At 45.1% G+C, this 21,238-nt stretch overlaps 1 protein-coding gene across 4 annotated transcripts in view; it reads left to right on the forward strand.

Annotated features, from left to right (window-relative positions):
- PLCH2 (phospholipase C eta 2) overlaps nt 1-21,238 on the forward strand; it is a 309,207-nt gene that overhangs the window by 238,077 nt on the left and 49,892 nt on the right. For all 4 annotated transcript variants that reach the window (XM_061601055.1, XM_061601057.1, XM_061601058.1 and 1 more), the window contains 2 exons: nt 1,732-1,839; nt 11,898-12,056. In XM_061601055.1, coding sequence (XP_061457039.1) covers nt 1,732-1,839; nt 11,898-12,056 — 267 coding nt within the window. The remainder of the gene's footprint in view (nt 1-1,731; nt 1,840-11,897; nt 12,057-21,238) is intronic.

Below are 21,238 nucleotides of genomic sequence, written 5' to 3' on the forward strand. Positions count from 1 at the left end.
TGACTGTCAGCAGATCTCTAGGATTGCAGGCAGGAGTATCTCCCAGCCCTACCCGGAGATGCCAGGGATTGAACCTGGGACCTCCTGCATGCTCTGGCACTGAGCTACCGCCCTTCCCCCAATATTAAAACGGTCGGTGCAAGATGTGCACCTAAAAGGCTAATAAGCCCTCTGACAATTCTGAGCACATAGAGACGCTCTCATGCTAGTGGTGGGAGTTCCACTTTTTTTAAATGGCTCTTGGCTGGAGTTGTTATCTTTTTCCATAGTAAAAATGGAGTCTTTTATGGTGTGAAGAATTATCGTAAAATGAACCACAACATCTGACAAACCTAAATCTTTCACAGCCAAGGTTAAATTTCAGGCAAAACCTTTTCTAGCAAGCACTCAGCAGTAAAATCAGCTGTCCACAGAAGTGATGGAAGCTCCTTCCCTTAAACCTCCCCCCCCCAAATGAAAACTAGACCAGCAAAAAGGGCTTAGCTCAAATCCTTCTGGACCTATTTGTCAGGCTTCATCCACTCGCGAGGGGTTAGTATGACTTAACATTTCATCCAGTTCTGTCAAACAGACAAAGAGTTATAGCTGGCTTTAAAAAAAGAAAAGAAACATAGCGGGAATTGGGAGCGCGGGTGAAACTTCATTTTTCTTAATTGAGATTGGGACCTAGTCAGTCTTCAGAGCTCTTTGGACCAAATCCAGCTGTTTTCCACAGTTCTAAATGGGAGTCTAAAATCAATCTTGTGGTCAGTGCACATCCCTACTGAAAATACGTGTTGGTCATGTTGAACCGAAGCCATTTCCCACCTCCCCTGACTCTATACCAGGGTTGTGGAGCCCTCCAGATGTTGTTGGACTACAACCCCCATTTATCCCTGACCGCTGGCCATGCTGGGTGGCACTGATGGGAACTGGCATCCAACGACAGTTAGAGGGCCAAGAGGTCTCCATCGTTGCTCGGTCCTTTCCATTCCTTGTGTGGGGGTGCTACATGAACCCTGCGTTCTTCCATTCATTTTCACCAAACGTTTTCATCCAGTCTGCTGCTGTAGCTGCCGCTGCTGTTGGCCATTTATAGATGATTGGATTTTGAAGTGCTGCAGATCAATGCCAACTTTCTTGAAGACTCTTCCCATCTTTGAAGCCATTCATTTAGATGGAGCTTTTGATAAGCACCAGGGATTATTCCCTCATAATACCTCTTAGTTCTGTACCCCTCTTAGGAGTTTCTGGCTGCAAAGATTATCGATCGACAAATATATATTTTTAACCTGTCTGCTTTGGATTTCTCCTGTCTGAGGCATTGGAATGAGAGCAACCTGGCCCTTGGTCAACCTGGCCCTTGGCTCTTCAAGATGACACAAAGAGGTTGTTTTTTGCTCCCAAATGGGGCAGCCAAAGATTATTCCCACCCAAGCCACATCTTCATTCAGCGGTGTGCCTGGACTGGGGAGAGCTGGGTTCAAATCCCCCCTTGGCCTTGGACCTGTGTGACCTCAGCCACACTCTCAGGCCCAGCCTACCTGACAGGGTTGTTGTGAAGATAAAAAGGGGGAGAGGAGCAGCCATGTCTGCTACCATGACCATTTTGGATGGAATAAAAATGCAAGAAATAAGTGTGTGTGTGTGTGTCTGTTTCTGTCTCCTCTTGGCTAAGATGCCATCGAAACAGTGCTTTGAATTGGTTCTTATATCTAGTTTGTGCAGCTTCATGATGCTTTTGCCTTCCAGGGGAAGAAACTTCCAGCTAACATTAGCGAGGATGTGGAGGAAGGAGAAGTGTCTGATGAGGACAGCGCCGATGAGATTGATGACGACTGTAAACTAATGAATGGAGATGTAAGTATTGAAATGTGAAATGGGGAGCTGGATGCAAAAGCTCACGCAATGTACAGCTGTAAGTGATCCTGGGGAATAACATCGGACAGTATTAAAGTTGGGCTGAATAAAGGCTTGTGTGTGTATGTGTGTGTGTGTGTGTGTGCTTTTTCCCAATGCATTTGTTAGCTTTGAAGAACACCCAACCCTTTTCTGGGGATTTGGGGGGTTCTCATCCATTCAGAGACCCAGTGCGGTGTAGTGGTTAGAGTGTCGGACTACGACCTGGGAGACCAGGGTTCGAATCCCCACACAGCCATGAAGCTCACTGGGTGACCTGGGGCCAGTCACTGCCTCTCAGCCTCAGAGGAGGGCAATGGGAAACCCCCTCTGAATACCTTTTATCATGAAAACCCTATTCATAGGGTCACCATAAGTTGAGATCAACTTGAAGGCAGTCCATTTTCTCATCCATTCAGAATAAAGTAGTGATGGCTGGAGCTCTTTGGGTCTGGGAGGGCGGAAGGCAGGGAGCCCAACGGTAGGTGGAGCCAGAGCCAATCACGGGCAGAGGCAAAGCCAGTGGCAGGCGGAGCCAACTCTTTCTAGTTCTGTCCCCACCCTCCTGCCGAGGTCTATAGGGGGGCAACCCTGAGCCTTAAGGAGGAAGCTGCCAGCTGCAGTCACCCCCTGGACTGCTTGTAAACAAGTAGGGAGGCAGGTGGGGGCCATCTGGGGACAAACTCAGATTGGTGGGGCAGTGCCCCATTTGCCTGAATGGAGCAGCCTCCACTGGAATAAAGGCAGGAAGCATTGCTGCTGTCGCCCTGATTGGCTGCATGGGGTTGCGATGACCTCGTGTTCAACTCAGCAACGCTGGTTGGGAAAATTTGGGGAGGAGGGAGAGAAAGGGGGGAAACAGTGCTTGTAGCGGCAGCAAGAGCAGAACTGAGCTGCAAGCAGCGTCATAAAGAAGTGCACTTCTTCATGGAGCACAGCTAACCTGTGGAACTCACGGCCACAACATGTGGAGATGGCCATGAGCTCACATGGCTTTGAAAGGGGATTAGAGAAATTCATGGAGGAAGCAGTCACTATCTCCAGGTGTCATGGTGGCTATATTCTACAGGTTCAGAGGCATTCCTCACACTGCAATCCCTTCTGCACACTGCCCCACGCTGAAACCCCAGACACCCACTGTCCATCCCATAGCAAACTTCTGGCCACACACCAGGCCCCACACTAAACACCCTCTCCACTGTTCCCCATGAAAGCATATGCTCATCTTGCCCCACACTGAAACTCACCCCCACACCCTGCTCCACACCCCACACACAAACACACTGAACCAATCCCCTTCTCACAAATTCACCACCCCAGACTGAAATATACATGCACCCTGCCCAATGGTGGCTGGTGGCTCCGCTGTGACTGGGACAATGGAATCTGCTCCGGGTTTTAGTCCAAATGATCAAGGTTAGCTCCTTGAAAGTTTAGACGAAAACCCGGAGCAGATTCCACTGACCCACTAACATCGCAGCCACCAGCCACCACTGACTCCACCCCACACTGGACCTGTTCCTGAAGGTTCACGAGAGGATAGTGATGATTTTCGTCCAGCATTTCATTGCCCACAGTGATCCAGTGAGATAGATCATGCGGAGAGACACCTACTGTGCCAATGTATTCCTGTGAGCCACGTTATGTGTTTAACCAGTCCAGCAGTCAAACCACTAGACCATACTGCCCGCGCTGTAGCACCACAGTGGTTTGATTACTGGACTGGCAAAACAAATGGCACATGTTTCACAGGAAAACATTGCCACAGTAAATATCTCTAGGAGATAAAGTGTGTACATGTGAGTATGTGTGAAGATCTTTTTGGGGGGAACTGTAGAAATAAATTAAAATAATAATGATAGAGTAAGGCTCAGATGCTTCAAAAAGTAATACTAAACCAGGGTAATATGAGGCATCTTTGCTTGTCCCAAGCACTCCATCCTCCCCCTCTAGATTTGGGCCTGAAAGACCCAGGAAAAGTGTGGGTGCTCAAAGGGTAAGCTCTAAGCAAGGACGTCAGAAAAATGGGAGTGGAAATTGCCAGTGTTTGCTTATTTGTCCCATGTCTGGAATATAAACTTATCCATCAAATATGATTGATATTTGCTGCTGCTGTTGCTTTCAGTCTGCCAACTACATGCAATTGATCACCACCACCACCCAGCCATTTGCTTTGTGTTTCCTTGCTGTTGAAATTGACGTGGAGGAACAACGTAATGACAACATAACTTACATAATTTGCCTAATTAATTATGTAAAAAAACTAAGTTACATAATTCTGCCACAGCGGACAGCAAGACTAATCATGTAGGTTTGGGTGGAAGATGAACTGCAGCAGACCAGAAACAGTGTTGCATGCAACGAATGCAAGGTAGAATGGAAAAAAACCCAAGTGCCATCTTATAACCCTAGCTGTAAGCAAGCACAATTTCTGACATTGCACAGCATCATCACTGATCATGGGGCATGTCTCGTAAGACATCAGCCTCAGATTCCAATTTCCCAGCTTTGTCGAGCTGCAGCCAATGCCTTAATTTTGACCTTAAACCATCAGATGTTTCTTTTGAATCATCGGATGCTTATTTGAAGCAGACTGCATTGGAGAAGACTATTTGCGTTTGGTAGTGCTGTTCCTGTCTTTTCCGCAGACTCAGATTCTTCACCTTGCCTTATATTGGTGCAATCCTTTTGCTGTTGTTTGTGACTTTATACGTTCCACAAGAAAAGCGTTTCCTGGACTGCACCACGAGAAGCTGTGGGTCGAGGACTGCATGATTGAATGTTTGTCTATTTTTAAAAAAGGTTTCCTGCATATATTTTAAATGGACTTCAGTATTACAGTCTCTTTGACATGTGATGGATGAGGGTTTGTTTGCTGGTTTTTGTGTGGAAGTATTCAAAGGTACCATCTACACCCAACCTTGAAATAACTGTCCAGTTTTGCCTCTGGGTTCTGCCGGATCTGTACATTTCCTCTGGGGGCAGACCTTTTAGGGCTGAGCTATCCTGGGGGAGAGGGGAGGAGTTTAGATTCTCTTTGTCCTTGTCAATTCAGCAATCAATCCTTTTGTGATGTCTGACAGTTCCCTTTGATTCCCTTTTTGTCTCCTTCTCTCGCCTGACCCATTACACCCTGTCAAAGTGGAAGGTACGGTACAAGCAGATTGTCGGTCATAGAGTTATAGCTTTGAAGCAGTTTAGCAAACTGCTGCGTTACCAAACCACAGCTGTGTTGAGACCGAAGAGGAAGAGAGAGAGAGGGTGGTGGGGATGTGGTGCTATTAAGCTGAAACATTTAAAATTTCACCTACATGCTCATCAAAACTGCAAAACTCAAGCTGGACTGTACCTTTTAAAAATCAAGACCCAATCAAAACATACATTAGTGCTCATATGCTTTGCATCATACCCTTGGGGGCAGGGTTGCCAGGTCTCAGGCGTTGGGGTCTGTTATCAGAGAGACCAGTGAAATCACAGGGGCATCAAGTTGCTTGTCACACATATGCACTTTATTTTAATAGTTTTGTGCCATTTAATTGCAGTAGTCTCTAAGCGGCATACAAGTACCTCAATACATTGAAAATAAAAATCAGTTCCAACTCTACAATCAGAATCCAGTTAAGATGCCTGCTGAAATTACGAAAAGGCTCCAGCAGCTGCCAGAGATTCCATAGTCTGACCTCAGATGGAATAGCGTTTTGTGAAATTGGCCCCATCATACTGAACGAATGGCTCCTGGTGGATATAAGCCATGCATTGTCAGCCACTGGCGCATGAGTGCGCAGCCTGCCTGAACGGTTGTTTGTTCTTGGGAACACAAGTGCTTGCACCAGGCAGCGCAGGGCAGCGTACTATCTGGTGGGAAGAAGCCTGACCACAACCAGGGTCAGGATCACTGGTGCAGCAGGAGGGGAAGGAGACAGCCAGACTTCAACTGTACTTCAGTTGAAATACTTCAACCAGGGATGGGAGAACCAGTGGCCCTTCCGATGTTGTCGGACTACAACCCCTGCGATCCCGGACCATTGACAATGCTGGCTGGGGTTCATGGGGTTTGGAGACCAGCAACATCTGCAAGGCCCCAGGTTCCCCATCCCTGGTTGGAAACTCACAGTTGCTGTCTGGAAGCTGCTGGATGCATCCGCTTCTCTGGAGTCACTCCTAGTCCATCCACCTTCTGGATAGCAACTCTGCCGCTTGGCGTCAGGACCTCTTTTTTTCTGGACAGCTCCCTTGCCCTGTTCAGATGGTTGCAGCAGGACACGGAACCCCATCCCAGATTGCCTACCAGGCGAAATCCCAGCGTTAGGTTCAACCCCCAGAAGCAATGGGAGTAGAAAGTAATTTTACCTGTTTTCCCAGCAACATCCAGAAACACTGTAAAAACCAATGCTTAACCCAATTGATTCTGCCTGCTGTGGATCTTCCTGGGCTTTGCTCAAACACCAGCCTTGAGCAGCGAGATGAGATGAAATTTCATTTGTCCTCCCCCCCCCCCAAATAAAAGACTTGGAGGAAAGTTGGAGAGATGAAACTAACAGAAGAGGAATCTTCATTCCTTCTGAATTCTGAAGAGGGACTGCTTCCAGTACTCTATTGTATTTTTGATTTTTATCATTATTATTAAAAGAAAGGCAAGGCAGGCACCTCGCTCTGTGCTACATCTTTGTCTTCATTAGATTACAATTGGTCTCATCTGCTTTTTTAAAAAAAGAAACGTTCTGCAAGCAACATCTGGGTTTCCAGATGCATTCAACGGCCCCTGCTCTTGAACGACACTTTAAAAGCCAGGGAAATGACAGCTGTATTTTTGATACCATTAGTCACCGTTTGGAGGCCAATTAAGAAAGCATAGGCTGTGTTCTTCTGAAGGTGCAGGTTGCTTGAAGGTTAGAGCGCACAGCTGAGAAAGGGAAATATATATGATGTGTTTCATATGCTATTTAACCGTCTTCCAAGGAAATTGAAAACTGGGCATAGACAGATTTATGGGGTTGTTTTCTACCCCGTACAATTTCCAGTGTAGTATGAAATTGATATTGGGTAATTTGAAAGCGATACATACAGTTTAGGGTGTATGCTTCTGGCCAGAGCTAATTCAAATGTGTTTGGGGATGGTAAAAGGTCCCAAAACAGAGCCGTGTGTGTTGTGTCAGGAGAAGGGCACTTAGGGTTAACTGAGTCCTACCCAGAGCAAGACCATTGAAATTAATGGATCATGTCTATTAACTTCAATGGGGCTACTCTGAATAGGACTAACATTGGATGCAAACTTTAGGGTGCAATCTAACTTATATTTGCGCCGGGCTGGGGGAAAGATGAATGTGGCAGACCCTGGCTGAGCTGGCAGGCTCCCAGCGCTGCTGGGCTCCACTGGCAGAAGCCCCTCATCCTAGCTCAGCCACAGCAGCACTGGGACCCTGCCGGCGCTGCCAAGAGTCCACCGGCTTTTGCCAGCCTGATGGACGGAGAGCCGGTAGAAGCCAGTGGAAGCCGGTGGAAGGCCCAAACTAGGGTATTCTGAGGGCATGGTGGGGAGGAGCTGAGGGGAGGACTCACACATCCTCCTCCTCACTTTTGGAGCACTCCCGTGGGTCCCAATCCATTGTGATCAATGGGGAGTGCTTACTCCTTGGTAGGGGTATTTGCGGGAGCTTTTCTGGCTCTGGCACATGGCTCCTGACTGAGCCAGTGTTCACCCAGCCTGGTGGCTCCCAAATGAAGAGTGGATGCCGTAGAACTTTCCGCTGGCTCCTCCACTGCCACCCCTCCCTTACCGGCTTCCCATGATTTGGATTGCTCTGTTGATCTGCTTCCCTGAATTGAATTTTCCTTGAAAAATCACAGGGGACATTTTTAATACCCCCTGCCCCAAACAGATTAACATTATTTGGGGTCAAAAGCACCCCGTTTGTAAGATTTACTTGGTTTTCTTGACATTTTTTTAGTCCCACATACGTTTAATTTACAGAATGAAAATGGTAAGATTAGGGCCTGAAATTTGGGGACACTGGCTTGTATCCAATGTTAGTCCTACTCAAACCCATTGAACTTGATGGGCATGATTAATTTATGTCTGTCCATTTCTGTGAGCCTACTTAAATAGGACTTACTTTGTAGGTCTACCTCTGTGTAAATTCTGCAGTGAAAAGTGACCCCCCAGATGGATTCCAACCCTGTTTTCTAGGAAGAAGGTTTAATATGTTATCTACAAAGAGGCTCCAGAAAGAGACAAGAATATATAATGATAATAAGCTATTAGAAGGCATTTTCGGAGTGTTCGAAGCATTTCCCACATGATATTCGGTATTGCTTTAACAGAAATACAGGTCATTATTTATTACAAATGGGACTGGCAATAAAATGTTGCTTGTCCAGTGTTCCAGCCACCTTGCTGTGCCCTTATCCAGAACACTCCGTTCTAGTTCCCCCTTGCTTTTCTGTTCTTGCTCCCAGCAGACTTTTGACATTTTGCCTGGCCTCGACAATGGACTGGATGAGAGTTAACAAACTGAAGCTCAATCCAGACAAGACTGAGATGCTGTTGGTGGACGGGTTCTCTGATCGGATGGTGGATATATACCCTGTCCTGGACGGGGTTACACTCCCCCTAAAGGACCGGGTTCATAGTCTGGGAGTCTTTTTAGACTCTTCCCTCTCACTTGAGGCTCAAGTAGCCTCGGTGGTTAGGAATGCGTTTTACCAACTTCGGTTGGTAGCCCAGCTACATCCCTATTTGAGTAAAGAGGACCTTACATCAGTGGTACATGCTCTGGTAACCTCACGTTTGGATTACTGTAATGCGCTTTACGTAGGGCTACCTTTGAAGACAGTTCGGAAGCTACAACTAGTGCAAAATGCGGCGGCCAGATTGCTGACAAGGACCAAGCGGTCCGAGCATATAACACCTGTTCTGGCCAGCTTGCACTGGTTGCCAATATGTTTCCGGGCTAGATTCAAAGTGTTGGTATTAACCTATAAAGCCTTATACGGTGCGGGACCACGATACCTTGCGGAACGCCTCTTCCGATATGAACCAGCCCGTGCACTACGTTCTGCTACGAAGGCCCTCCTCCGGGTTCCAACTCACAGGGAGGCCCGGAGGGTGATGACAAGATCTAGGGCCTTCTCAGTGGTGGCCCCCGAACTATGGAACAGTCTCCCTGAGGAAGTACGCCTGGCGCCGACTCTGCTTTCCTTCCGGCGCCAGGTCAAAACCTTCCTATTCTCTGAAGCATTTTAAGTTACATTGATCTAATTTTAAAAATGTTTATTGTATTGTTGATTGTATTTTAATATTATTTTGTTATTCATTGTATTTTTATACTATTTTATGTTCACCGCCCAGAGAGCTATCGCTAGTCGGGCGGTATATAAATTTAATAAATAAATAAATAAATAAATAATAAATAATTCTGTGGCCACTGAACATGCTCAGTCTTCAGCAGATTTTTTTTTTTGAGGGGGAAGCTTGTTCCCTTTAGGTTTTCTCCCCCTAAAGAGATTTTGTACTTCTGCAAAAACTTTGGGGCTCCTCCAAGCATGCTGATATCTCCATTTCTCAGCAACCCCATTTTGGTCCTACAGCTGTTGTATATCAGCACCTGAGTTTGCTATTAATACATGCAAGTAGAGTCTACAAGAAAATGTAGAGTGGAGCCAGCCAGTCAGCCAGCCATGCCCTTTCCCAGGAGATTCCATTTCACTCCATTCCTCTTCCCCATTTTCCATTTTTACACACTCACACCCAGCACTCTATGCCAATTGAACATCCTCATTGGGCTGTGCGGGTTTTTTTTTGGAGGGGTGCCCTTTACATTATTTTTCTAAAGATCTTTAGAATCCTGCAAACCTCAAGGTTCCCATCAGGCTTCTGATTCTTCCCCCTTGTGAATGGATCGTGTTCTCTTTGCTACATAAGGATCCTCACTCAGAAAACTGAGTGTGTTGGTAATATATTGATGAGGGATATCCCATTTTCCCATTTAAATAAATAAATACATTTCTGTTACAATAATAAGAATAACACTGGTTATCTCAGTAACCCGTAAATCAATGCTCTGGGTTGTGTTCCACTAAACCCTATTCAGAGTGTTGAAATAATTTCAATGGGTCTATGCTGAGTAAGGCTAGCACTGAACACCACCATCTGAGTTGGGGCAGTATCTTCCCCATCATGCAGATTGGAGGACTGAGGCCACCTGTGCTGGCCAACGAATGCAAAGATTCTGAGATGACTGACAGGCAGTTGGTGCTGATTTTTGCAATTTTCTTTGCACCAAATTGGACATTAAAATGGTTTAAGAAATAGAATCTAAAGATATGTTAATTAGAGACTAAGAGCCATTGAAGGGGGACTTACTTCTGGGTAAACTTGTATGGGATTGCATTGTTTTTAAAAAAGCCTGTCACTGTATATGGGTAGATACACTGTTCTGCCGGTTCCAGTACACTTTTCTCTTTGGAAAAGAGGGGTATGCAACACTAGTCAAACCCTGCCCCTTTTCACTGAAACCTGGTGGGAGCAGCATGAGTGCATTTTTAAAAATGCAGCTTCAAAGAGATTTCGCAACTGATCAGCAGGTCAACCCATTCCTCCTCCAGGCATGGAGAATGGACACACTTTGATCTGGCTACTAATGAGTTTACAGCCTATATCTTTGGCATAGCACTTGATTTGCATGGAATTATTCCCTACCTGCCTACCACTGTCTTATGATAAACTCCACAAGCCATACTCTTGACTACCACTATCTCAATCACATTTTTGGAGGGTCAGTCTAGCTTTAATGGATAAAATCTGGCTATCTTGCAAGTGATTTAAGCCTTGGAAAAACTGCATGATGATGGGTCTGCTGAAGTTTAATTCTGCTCCAGGAAAAACGCTAGTGGCTTGGTATCGCAGCATGTCTCGCCAAAGTTGTTGTTGCTGCTAACAGTAGGTCCTGTCTCCCTTCCTCTCCCTGTTTTGGTTCCTTTCCAGTTTTGCAAAGTATTTTTATATGTGCTTTCCCCCCTTTTTCTTGTAACAATTTCCCTCCGTTTGACTGAAGATAATAAATTTGAGGCACCTTTCCACCAAAGGAATTTGTCTAGTTGAGAACCCTACAAAATACTTTCTCTTGGTACTGGGGATAATTACATCATTCTACCAAAGACCAATTGAATGATGGTTTGCTGCACAATGTACAAACCACAGGGCCATATCTGTGCAACAGAATCACACCGAGTTAACAAAAGGGATTAACTCAGGTTCCCTCTGTTTCTCTTTTTTCCAGTCTTAAGTTCAGTTCTCCACATTTCTGCAGCAATCTGAGAAGTTTTCAAATAAAAAATCCTCATGAAAATTCTTCAGCGTTTTAGTGCCAAATTCTCCGAATAAACACATTTTGCATGCAGTTTTGACTAATGTACACATTTTTGCAAACAATTTAATGCTATTTCACTAATATATTCATATTTATGCCCACTTTCCCCTAATGTATGCATTTTCATACACATTGGTTGGGGAACAGCTTCGCAAAATTCAGATAAGTGTGAATTGTGAGAGATGGCTGTGTTACAGCACTCATGTTGTTTTGGAAAGTGCCAATTTAATGGATTCAGCTTTCAATGCAAACCAAGTTGAATTTCTTCTCTGTCTCCTAGTTAGCAGTCATCACCTGTGAAGAATAGTTCTCTGAGGGAGATATAGGGATCTCCAACAGAGAATGTTCAGCAGCTTCATACAAGCTACACTTCCCAAGATTCTTTGGGGGTAGCAATCAACAAATAAAACTAATATGTCTTTGTTGTGCAGATACATCTCATGAGATTACCAAACTGGTCTTGCCATGTAGCGGTGTAGTAGTTTGTTTGGAGCAATGGTAGAGCTTCTTGCTGTTTGTTCTTGTTGGTTTGTTTTCGTCTTCCTTTCCTTTCCCCCCCTTAACATTTAAGTAGGCATTGTGTTTGGGCCGAAGAACCCAAGTTTCAAGCTCTCTTGACTGTCTGAACCCCCCTCTCTTTTTTATGTGCAGGCATCATCCAATCGGAAGCGAGTCGAGAACATTGCAAAGAAGAAGCTGGACTCTCTGATCAAGGAATCCAAAATCCGCGACTGTGAAGACCCAAATAATTTCACAGTTACTACCCTGGCGCCCCCTGGGAAACTCATTAACAAGCATGATTTCAAAAAGGTAAAGATTTCATACTGTTTTTTTGCCTCTTCCATGTTGAACCAAAAGGCAGCCTGAGAACAGGTATTTCATAGTTTATGTCGAAGCAAGATTAGTATAATAGAATCATAGACTAGTAGAGTTAGAAGGGGCCGATAAGACCATCGAGTCCAACCCCCTGCTCAACGCGGGAATCCAACTTAAAGCATACCTGACAGGTGCCTGTCCAGCTGCCTTTTGAATGCCTCCAGTTTTGGAGAGCCCGCCACTTCCCTAGGTCATTGGCTCCATTGTCATACTGCTTTAACAGTTAGGAAGTTTTTCCTGGTGTTTGGTCAAAATCTGGCTGCCTGCAACTTGAGCCCATTATCATTGACTGGAAGTGTCTGGGCTAAATCCACTTTGACAGAGACTGTGCCCTCTGAGCTAGGGTTGCTTGATTGCATCCTGGAGATCTGCCTTGTATCTGTAAATGCCTCCAGAGATGAGTATTATCCATCCCCATTCCCCTCCCCACCCCATATGTGAGAAGTGGGACTTCAGGGTGCCACGCCACGTGAGGAATAGTCAGACACAGGACCAGGAATAAGCAAGCCGCTCATTGCTGGTCCCTAATATCACAGTTAATCCTGACTGATCACTGTTCTGGCGTTTTCCTCTGCGGGGACAATTGAGCTTGGAGCATGAAATGGGGCTTCATTGGCTTGGCCATTAATCATGATAAATATTTGTTTGCCTGTTCCTTGTTGTGCACGTGTCATCAGATGCACAAGGGGCAATGATAGAAAAAGAATTGGTGTGTTCTTGTGTTTGTTTGTTTTTTTACTTTCCCTGTGCTAAACCATTTAATGTCTGTTTTTCATTGGCTGTCCTGAGGAGACGGCAGCCGCTGCCAGCTAATTCAGAACCTGTGGGGCATCAACAGCATCTGGGGATCCAAGGTTGAAGAACACTGGTGTAGGCAATACTGAACTCCATAAACCAACGGGCTCACTCAGTTATAAGGCCACTTCCTATGTCCTTAAGGCCTGTGTGGCTTCTCAGTCCAAACCAGTGAAGCATTGCAAGGAAGCTGCTGTCAGTAATGTCTGAACAGACTTTTCCTTGGGAGCGCAGCCCCCCCAAATCTAATTTAACACGCAGCAGGATGAGCCATAGGGGATTGAATTTGGGGGTGCCCTTGTGGCAGCCTTTCTTCTGAGGTCAAATACCCACCAGGGCATCTGTCTGGAGGAGGCTAGATAAAGATCATTGCGCAGGAGCGCAGCGCAAGCAAGATGTCCTGGCTAATTGAACCGAATCCCTTCTGCTTTTAACGCCGGCTCTCTCCACTGTCTTTTCTGCCTCTACCCTCACCTATCGATAAGAAGACATTTCTGGCGCTGTGTTCGTGAATGAAAGGGAAAGGGGGATGAGTTGCTGCCTCCCGCGTCTCAGTCGGAATCTGCCTGTGAAAAAAACATGTTTAATCTGATCTGTCTTAGTCTGTGGCTCCTGCTGGGGAAATGGAGAGCGATTTTTCATACATGTCACTCTTCTTTCTCTCTTTCTGTTGTTAGTGCATTGCTCCATTCTGAACTTCTGTTAATCTGCCCTTTAATTATCGGGAAGGATTTTTCTTTTATTCTTTACCACGAAATCAGCATGCGGTGCAAACTGAGCTCAACGGCTGCCAGAGTGGTTTGTGAAGATAGCCGCACCTGAATAGATATATTGGATAAGTCAGGTGGCATTTGCTAAGGCCGCATAGGAAGCTGTCTTATACTGACTCAGGCCCTTGGTCCATCTAGTTTAGTATTGTCTACACTGACTGGCAGTGGCTCTCTGGGGTTTCAGAGAGGGGGCATTCCCAGCCCTCCCTGGAGATGCCGGGGATTGAACCTGGTACCTTCTGCATGTAAAGCAGGTACTCTGCCACTGTGCTGTGGACTTTTCCTATTGTGGCATTGGGTGGTGGTGGAAAGAGCAATCACGGCAGTTTGGGGAGATCTTTTGTCCACAGGTCACAGGCAAGCTTGTGTCTGGGGTGAGGATTCAGATCAGCGGCTTCCTGGCTGATAATCTTAGCCTTTGTGTTGAAGAGAGGCTAAATGTGAACCTAAAGACCAAAAGAAAACCCACTTTTCCCCCCTGAGAATTTCTGATGTTTTTTTTTTCTCACCCTGTAGGAAAAAAAAGAGGACACTTTGCAGAATTTTCTTCCTGTATTTTCTCCCCCATTTTTAAAAATGGTGATTGCCAGCCCCCTGCCCTCCAAATACCCACAACTACTCCAGGTCCAGGGTGTTTTGAAGGATGCGAAGAAGTGACTTGGCCACCAACACAGTTCGCAGCAACAGCAAATTAAAAAAAAGAAAATTGTGAAAAAATAAAGAGATGGTGCTCCCTCCCCTTCAGAAACAGTTGGATAATCCCCTCCCTCTGACGAGAAATCTAGATTTGTTCACAAATAGGGTGAAAGATTTTTGCATACCATTCTAGGAGAGAACATAGCTCAGTGGTGGAACACTTTCCTAGCATGAAGAGTGCCCCAGCAATATCAGTTGCTGGAAGCTGCAGAAGGAGAGAATTGCTGTGGCACACAGGTCCTACTTGCAGGCTTCCCATTGGGGCATGTGGTTGGCCACTGTGAGAACAGGATGCTGGACTAGGTGGGATCTTCTTTTGTTCTGACTACAAAGACACCATCCTTTTCCAGCCCTTTTTCCTCCAAACTGAACTGGCTGTTGAAAGATACCTCTCCCCCAAATTTCTTAGTGTTGAAGAAGGGACAGCCTCTGCCAGTAGAACCCCTTGGAGGGGTCTACTCTCGCTCCTGAAAGTAGTTCTCCATCCTGTGATGTCCTGCCAGGATAGGCACAATATCACCCAGTCCTGCATGCACTTACATCTTGCTGTCGCATTTTTCACTTGAAAAACAAAAGGGCTGCTTCTTTCTGTATGTGAATGAATCGGGCTTTGTGCAATTGTCGCTTCTGCTGTGATGCTCAAATTTAAGCCCAAGAATGCCACAGTGGATTGCAGTATCCGAATAGTCTTTGCTGCTGCTCCCTTGATGGCCAACCTACATTCTGTATCGCCTCTTGTTTGAGTTGCATAGCTCTCTGACGTCTTGGAGGCCTGTACAGTTGAGGGAAACATCCAGGCATCCAAGCCCTTGTTTTCAATCTCTGTACCTCAGCGTGGAAGTCTAAGAACTCTTGCGATTTGCTGAGTGCTAGTTAATAAGCTGTTGTGATGGATCTTGGAGCCCTTTTGAGTCTGTTAAGAGACTCTGAAGGGGGGGTGTTGTTGCTAATCCCACAATCAAAATCCTTACAGGCTTGTTAAGATATGGCTTTACAAACAGCTGAAAGATCTTGAAAGGCTTGTTATGATCAGACTCTCAGGTAGAGCTGGAGGAGCCATTCGATTCATTTCGCATTTCAAGGCAAACCTGCATCATTTGCACTTTCCCAAGCAACATGTGAACAGAACGGCAGGCATCCTTCAAAATCTACACTTCTCTGAATTTTGCAACGAAGTTCGCCTGCCAAGTAATGTCTACCAAAATGCACATACCATGATAACGTGTGCATTAAATGCATATATTAGTGAAAACAACATATAGGAATGCATTGTTAGGGGAAAACTGCTTTGCAAAAATGTATATATTTGGCAAAAGTGCCTACAAAAGTGTGTGTATTACAAGAAATTTGCATGAAAATGCTGATGAATTTTCATGAGGACTTTAAAAAAAATCCTCAAACTGATGTGGAGATGTAGAGAACTGAATTTAAGATTTAAAAATGGGAAACTGAGAAAAACAAACTGGTACAACAGTATGAAATTCATAAAATACTCACACAGCAATATGTTAATAAAGACCAGGTCCTACCCACTCCTAACACTGCATCCAATGTTAGTCCTGCTTAGAGTAGACCTATTGAAATTAACAGATGCAAGTAACTTCGGTCTATTCTGAGTAGGACGTAGCTGGACGCAACCCTACATTTTGTGGGTGCGAAACCTATGAGTTGGTTATGTGCTGTGTAATCAAGTCCTTTAAAAAAATCTCATTTGGATCACCCACCAATCGGTTTCATCAGGTAACTGATTTATTTATTCATTATATATTCATTATTTGATTTATATCCCGCCCTTCCTCCCAGCAGGAGCCCATTGATAAAGCAAAGAAAACCTCTAGGATGTCCCAGATCCTTTCTAGGTCAATTTCACTTGTCCAATCCTTTCAACTGGACACTCGGGATGGACCCAAAAGAGTCTGCAGTCCCTAAATCTGGCAAAAATAATGCTAATCCTACTCAGTGTAGACCCATTGAAGTTAATGGAAATGGCTAACTCAGGTGCATTAATTTCAGTGGGTTTACACTGAATAGAGAGGTGTATACAACCCAATCTGTCCTCTCCATCCCCCCTCCCTTGAGTTTGCAGTCATCTCTAAGTTTCATGGATGAGGCATTGCAAATCAAATGCAATGCTCTTTCCGTGGATTCACTTCACTCAGTTCACCTGCGAGGCGTCATGTTCTGAGTAATCAAGTGAAGGCAAATCAAATGTGGTTTGTGCTTGTGTGAACAAACTGCTCTTGGTGAGCCCGGCAGTCTTGATGGATTTATTTTCATGAAATTGGCTGCCTGTCGCTGGGGCGTAGTTGTCTCTGTGATGGAGCGCTGCCCCCTAGAGGAGTTCTGTTTTACAGGCCCAGAAAGATTCTCATTCATTCCACTCCATTCCATTTCTTGGCAACAGTGGAGCCAATTCACACAGCTTTCTTTCTTTCTTTCTTTCTTTCTTTCTTTCTTTCTTTCTTTCTTTCTTTCTTTCTTTCTTTCTTTCTTTCTTTCTTTCTTTCTTTCTTTCTTTCTTTCTTTCTTTCTTGGCTAACTAATAAAGTCAGCATGAGGAGTATACTCCTTCAGTGACTTTGTAAATATTATACTAGCCTTGTGAACAAGCAACTCAAGTCATGTTCAGTTTTTTTTAAAAGAATATCTTGCTGCTGTTATTGTTTTCATTTGGTCTCTCTCTCTCTCTCATCATGTCCCTGCCATTTTGGTCTCTCAGTTCCTCCGAGAAGAACTCAGATCTGTACAAATCACAAAGTCAGTACACTTGGGCAGAGGGAGATAGCTCTTGGATCCCTTTTTATGCCATCCCAGCCTGAGGACATGGTTTGGCCATCATCCTCAGATTTCAGGGATGACTCCCCTCTAGCTTGTCCTGCTTCACAATGGAGGAACAAGCAGCTGCAAAATCAGCTATGGGTCATTTTTAAGGGTTACAAATAGCTCTCAAGGGGGCGGGGGCACTGCAAGCAAAGGTCGTGATGGCCTGACTAGCCTTCAGTTGACTTTGGCCCTCTGCTGAAACAACATCTTCTCTAGCTGAGCTGGGAGCCGTCCACCGTCTCTTGCCTTTCCTTTCCTGGACTTGACCCAACTTGACTAGACCAGACTTAATTGTACAACTCTCTGATTATTGTTTCTGCTTCTCCTGTGAGTCCCAAGCCCCAAGAAGCTCATGGCAAGATAAAAGGGCTTTTGTCCTCACAACATCCCTTTGAAGTAGGTTAGGCTGACCTACTTCGGCAGCCAAAGGTCATCTAGTGAACATTAGAGCCAAGTGGGGATATGAACCCTCCCAGACCTAGTCTTACTTCAGGGTTATGTAAATGACTTAAAAAAAAAAAGTTAGGAACCCAAGATCCACCAATAGGGTTCAAGGGTAAAGTTCAAAGTATCTTTATTACAGTCAAAGACCAGCCAGAGGGTTCAAGGGTAGAATAATGGCTCAAGTGCAAAACGATGGTTCAAGGGAAACAAAGAAAGCTGCCTTACACTGGGTCAGGCGATTGGTCCGTCTGGCTCAGTATGGTCTACACCACTGTTCTTCAACCTTGGGTCCCCAGATGTTGGACTACAACTCCCATCATCCTTGGCTATCAACCAAGCTGGCTGCGCTTGATGGGAGTTGTAGACTGGCCTACACTGATTGGCAGAGGGTCTCTAGGGTTTCAGTCAGGGGGTACTCCCAGGCCTACCTGTAGATGGTGGGGATTTCTACTAAGATCTTCTGCATGCAAGACAGATGCTCTGCCACTGATCCATAGGAGGAGCCCATTACCTATGGCACACTATAAATGATACTTTGGGATGACCTGCCTGCACAAATCTGGAGTTACAACAGCTGAGAGATTCTAACCCCAAACTCTAAACTGCTCAAAGAGCTGGTCAATGATAACACGTTCATGAATATTTTACAGGTGAGGAACACTGGGAGATAAGTGTTTAGCACTAAGCAGAGGTCTGTATGCGTGTGGGGGTGAGGGTGACACAATTTATGTAATTGCCATTGTAAACCTACTGGCAGTGGAGACTGCTGGCTCTGATACCAGAGGGACAGTGAATCCGCTCCAGATTTTAGTCCAAACTTTCATGGAGCTGTCCAAGGTGCTGATTTGGGGGGATAGGGTTCAGCACCTTGGACACCTCCTTAAAAGTCTCCACTGCCTATTGTGAGTCAGAAGCATTTGTCAATATATTGCTTACCACCTAGGAATATATACCTTGGTCTTGGTCTACCTTCTGAACTATATCACACTGGTTCTGTATGGCAGAGCAAAACAATACGTTCCCTGGTGTGCCCTAAATCTGCATAAGAAATTTCCTCTCAGTGATGAAAATTGTCCCCCTCCTATGAATAAGCTAAAGCTTTATCATTATTAAAATTTTCTGGACTTCTAAAGAAGGCTAGGTAATCCGTGGTCTCCTGATGATGTTCAGCGAAGACGATGGGAGTTGTTGCCCTGCAACATCTGGAGGGTCACAGGTTCCCTATCCCTGTTTTAAAGTGTTGCCCTATCACCTATACCTAATTGATACAAATCTTCTGAAGCAATCCCTAGGAATTCCTTGCGCTTTTTAAATGACCTGAGGGAACTGGGCATAAGGTTTCAAGTTGGGATATCAATATGTGGTAGCTACATGATTGGAGACCAACTGAGTTTTCAGGACTCAGGAGCTGGATCTGAAGTTTTAGGGTTTAAGCCACCTTCTCGGGAGAAAGAGGAGGAAATGTGGGCCACACTATAAAAAAGAACAGTGGATCTTCACCTTGCCTTGATGAGCCCTACCATGGTGAAGCTGTTAGCAACCAGGTTCAAATCTCTACTCGGACATGATGCTCGCTGGATAACCTGAGGCCAGTTCGTCTGTCTGCCTGTCCTACCCCACAGGGTTGTTATGAGGATAAAATGAGCATGGGAGAACCATGGATGGAGCCCTGAGCTCTTTGGAGGAAATGTGGAATATAAATGTAATGAATAAATCAGTGGCCTTCACCAGAGGGACGTGAGGAACAGGGGAGTAGTTAATCCTGACCCTGGAGGCTAAAGAATTCAGGCCACCTGCCTGAGGTTGGCCGCTCCCATAGTAGGCAATCCTCAAAACCTGCTTTTTATGCATTTTTATGCAATTTGCTGTGTGGTTGGATGCAGTCTAGCTTTCCTTCAGCTAAGCTTCTGATGGAATGGATCCTGCCTGCTTATGTCATCCCTAGCCTGACATTCATTTCTCCGCTGTAATTGTTAACAAGGCACAACAGCTGAGTAACGTATTGTCTCATGTTGATTGTCCTCTGAGCTCTTTTCATTGTTTACAAAGATGCGGGAACACATTACTTCCCACTGATGTCCATTTGGTAGAGGTCTTTTCCTGCATTTTCAAGAACGATATTTTGATTAGCACCAGTTCCCCCCCCCTCCTAATGGCACCCCTTCCATCCAGGGGATTATCTGTCACCCGAAATGAATAATGCAACATGGCAAGCTTTAGAAATGGCAATGGGGAGGACTGAGAAAAGAGTCTTTAGCAGCTGACTTTGTTGGGTTTTATATTAGCTTTCTTTCTAAATTGTTTATTAATGACTCTGGCTTCCATAGCTGACTGCGCACAGCTAATGAGGAAGCCAGGTGAGCGAGGTTTGTGAGAAGCGCAAGTCTTCCATTGGTTGCTGGCAGGAGGCAACTGAAGCATAAAAGCCACACAGGTGATTTCTGCCTCCCTTCCAGGATGCCAGCGATCTTGTTTTCCGCAATAAAATGAAGCCCTTTTTAATAACCAGGAGGATTTATGTGAAAATGCATTTTTATTTTAATTCTGCACCCCCTGTCCCTGTCCCTTGGACTCACGTATATGCTAATTTCATAATGTGTTGCTTCTAAAGATGTGCTAAGCCTGCCGCATTCGAGTTACCTGAACACATAAAGTGCTCCCGTTTCTCCTTCCCAGAGCTCTTAAAACAGCTGCTGGGGGGGCTTTTGCAAAGCTGTTTTATGCAAAATGCATTGCAGAGGCTTTGCTGGCAAGCATCCCAAGCAGAGATGGGGGAAACCTGTGGATGTCCATAAACCATTGCTGAACTCCAGCTCCCATCAGGCTTGGCCAGCATAGGCATTGGTCAGGGATGATGGGTGTAGTCATCCAGCAAATATCTGAAAGGTCACAGATAGGGATGGACAAGAATCCTGCTGAATTCGGATTTAGCACCAGATTTTTCAATGGTCCACATATTCTCCATTTTTGCAGTGATCCTGTTTGCTCTGAACTTCAGAGGTTTCGCCCCAACATCGGTTCCCCCCCTTAAATATTCCCTGGAATATATTGCTCTTTTATTGATTTTACTCACAGCAGAGCATTATAGCTCTTGCTCTCTCTCTCTCTCTCTCTCTCTGCAACTGCCTTCCACTCAAATAATCCAAGTTCCAAGCGGGGAGGAAGAAAGTGAAGCTATTTGTGTGGATGGAAAGCCACTTTCCTTTCCAAATATTGATAATTCCTTTTAAAATATTGATATTTCTTTCAAAATATTGACAATTCCTTTCTAAATAATACTTTATGTCAAACTATTGATATTTTGGGGGGAGGGAAAATTGGACTGGTAAAAGCAATGGAAAGAGGACAAAGGACGAACTCAAATTGAAACTGCCTGTTAGGTTGACAAAAGGCTTTTGAAATGCTACCGGCCAATGGATCCCATCCCTAGTTGCAGGTTTCTCATATCTGATCTAAAGGTTGGAAGTAGCCAATGGAGCTTAAAAGAAAAAGAAAATGTGGACTCTGGGAGATAATAGTTTTCAAGAAAATTGAAGGTGCATTAGAAAAATCATGGCACTTGATGAACACGTACATTTATCATCATGC

Source organism: Rhineura floridana, chromosome 18 (genome assembly GCF_030035675.1).
Source record: "Rhineura floridana isolate rRhiFlo1 chromosome 18, rRhiFlo1.hap2, whole genome shotgun sequence".
Lineage (NCBI taxonomy): Eukaryota > Metazoa > Chordata > Lepidosauria > Squamata > Rhineuridae > Rhineura > Rhineura floridana.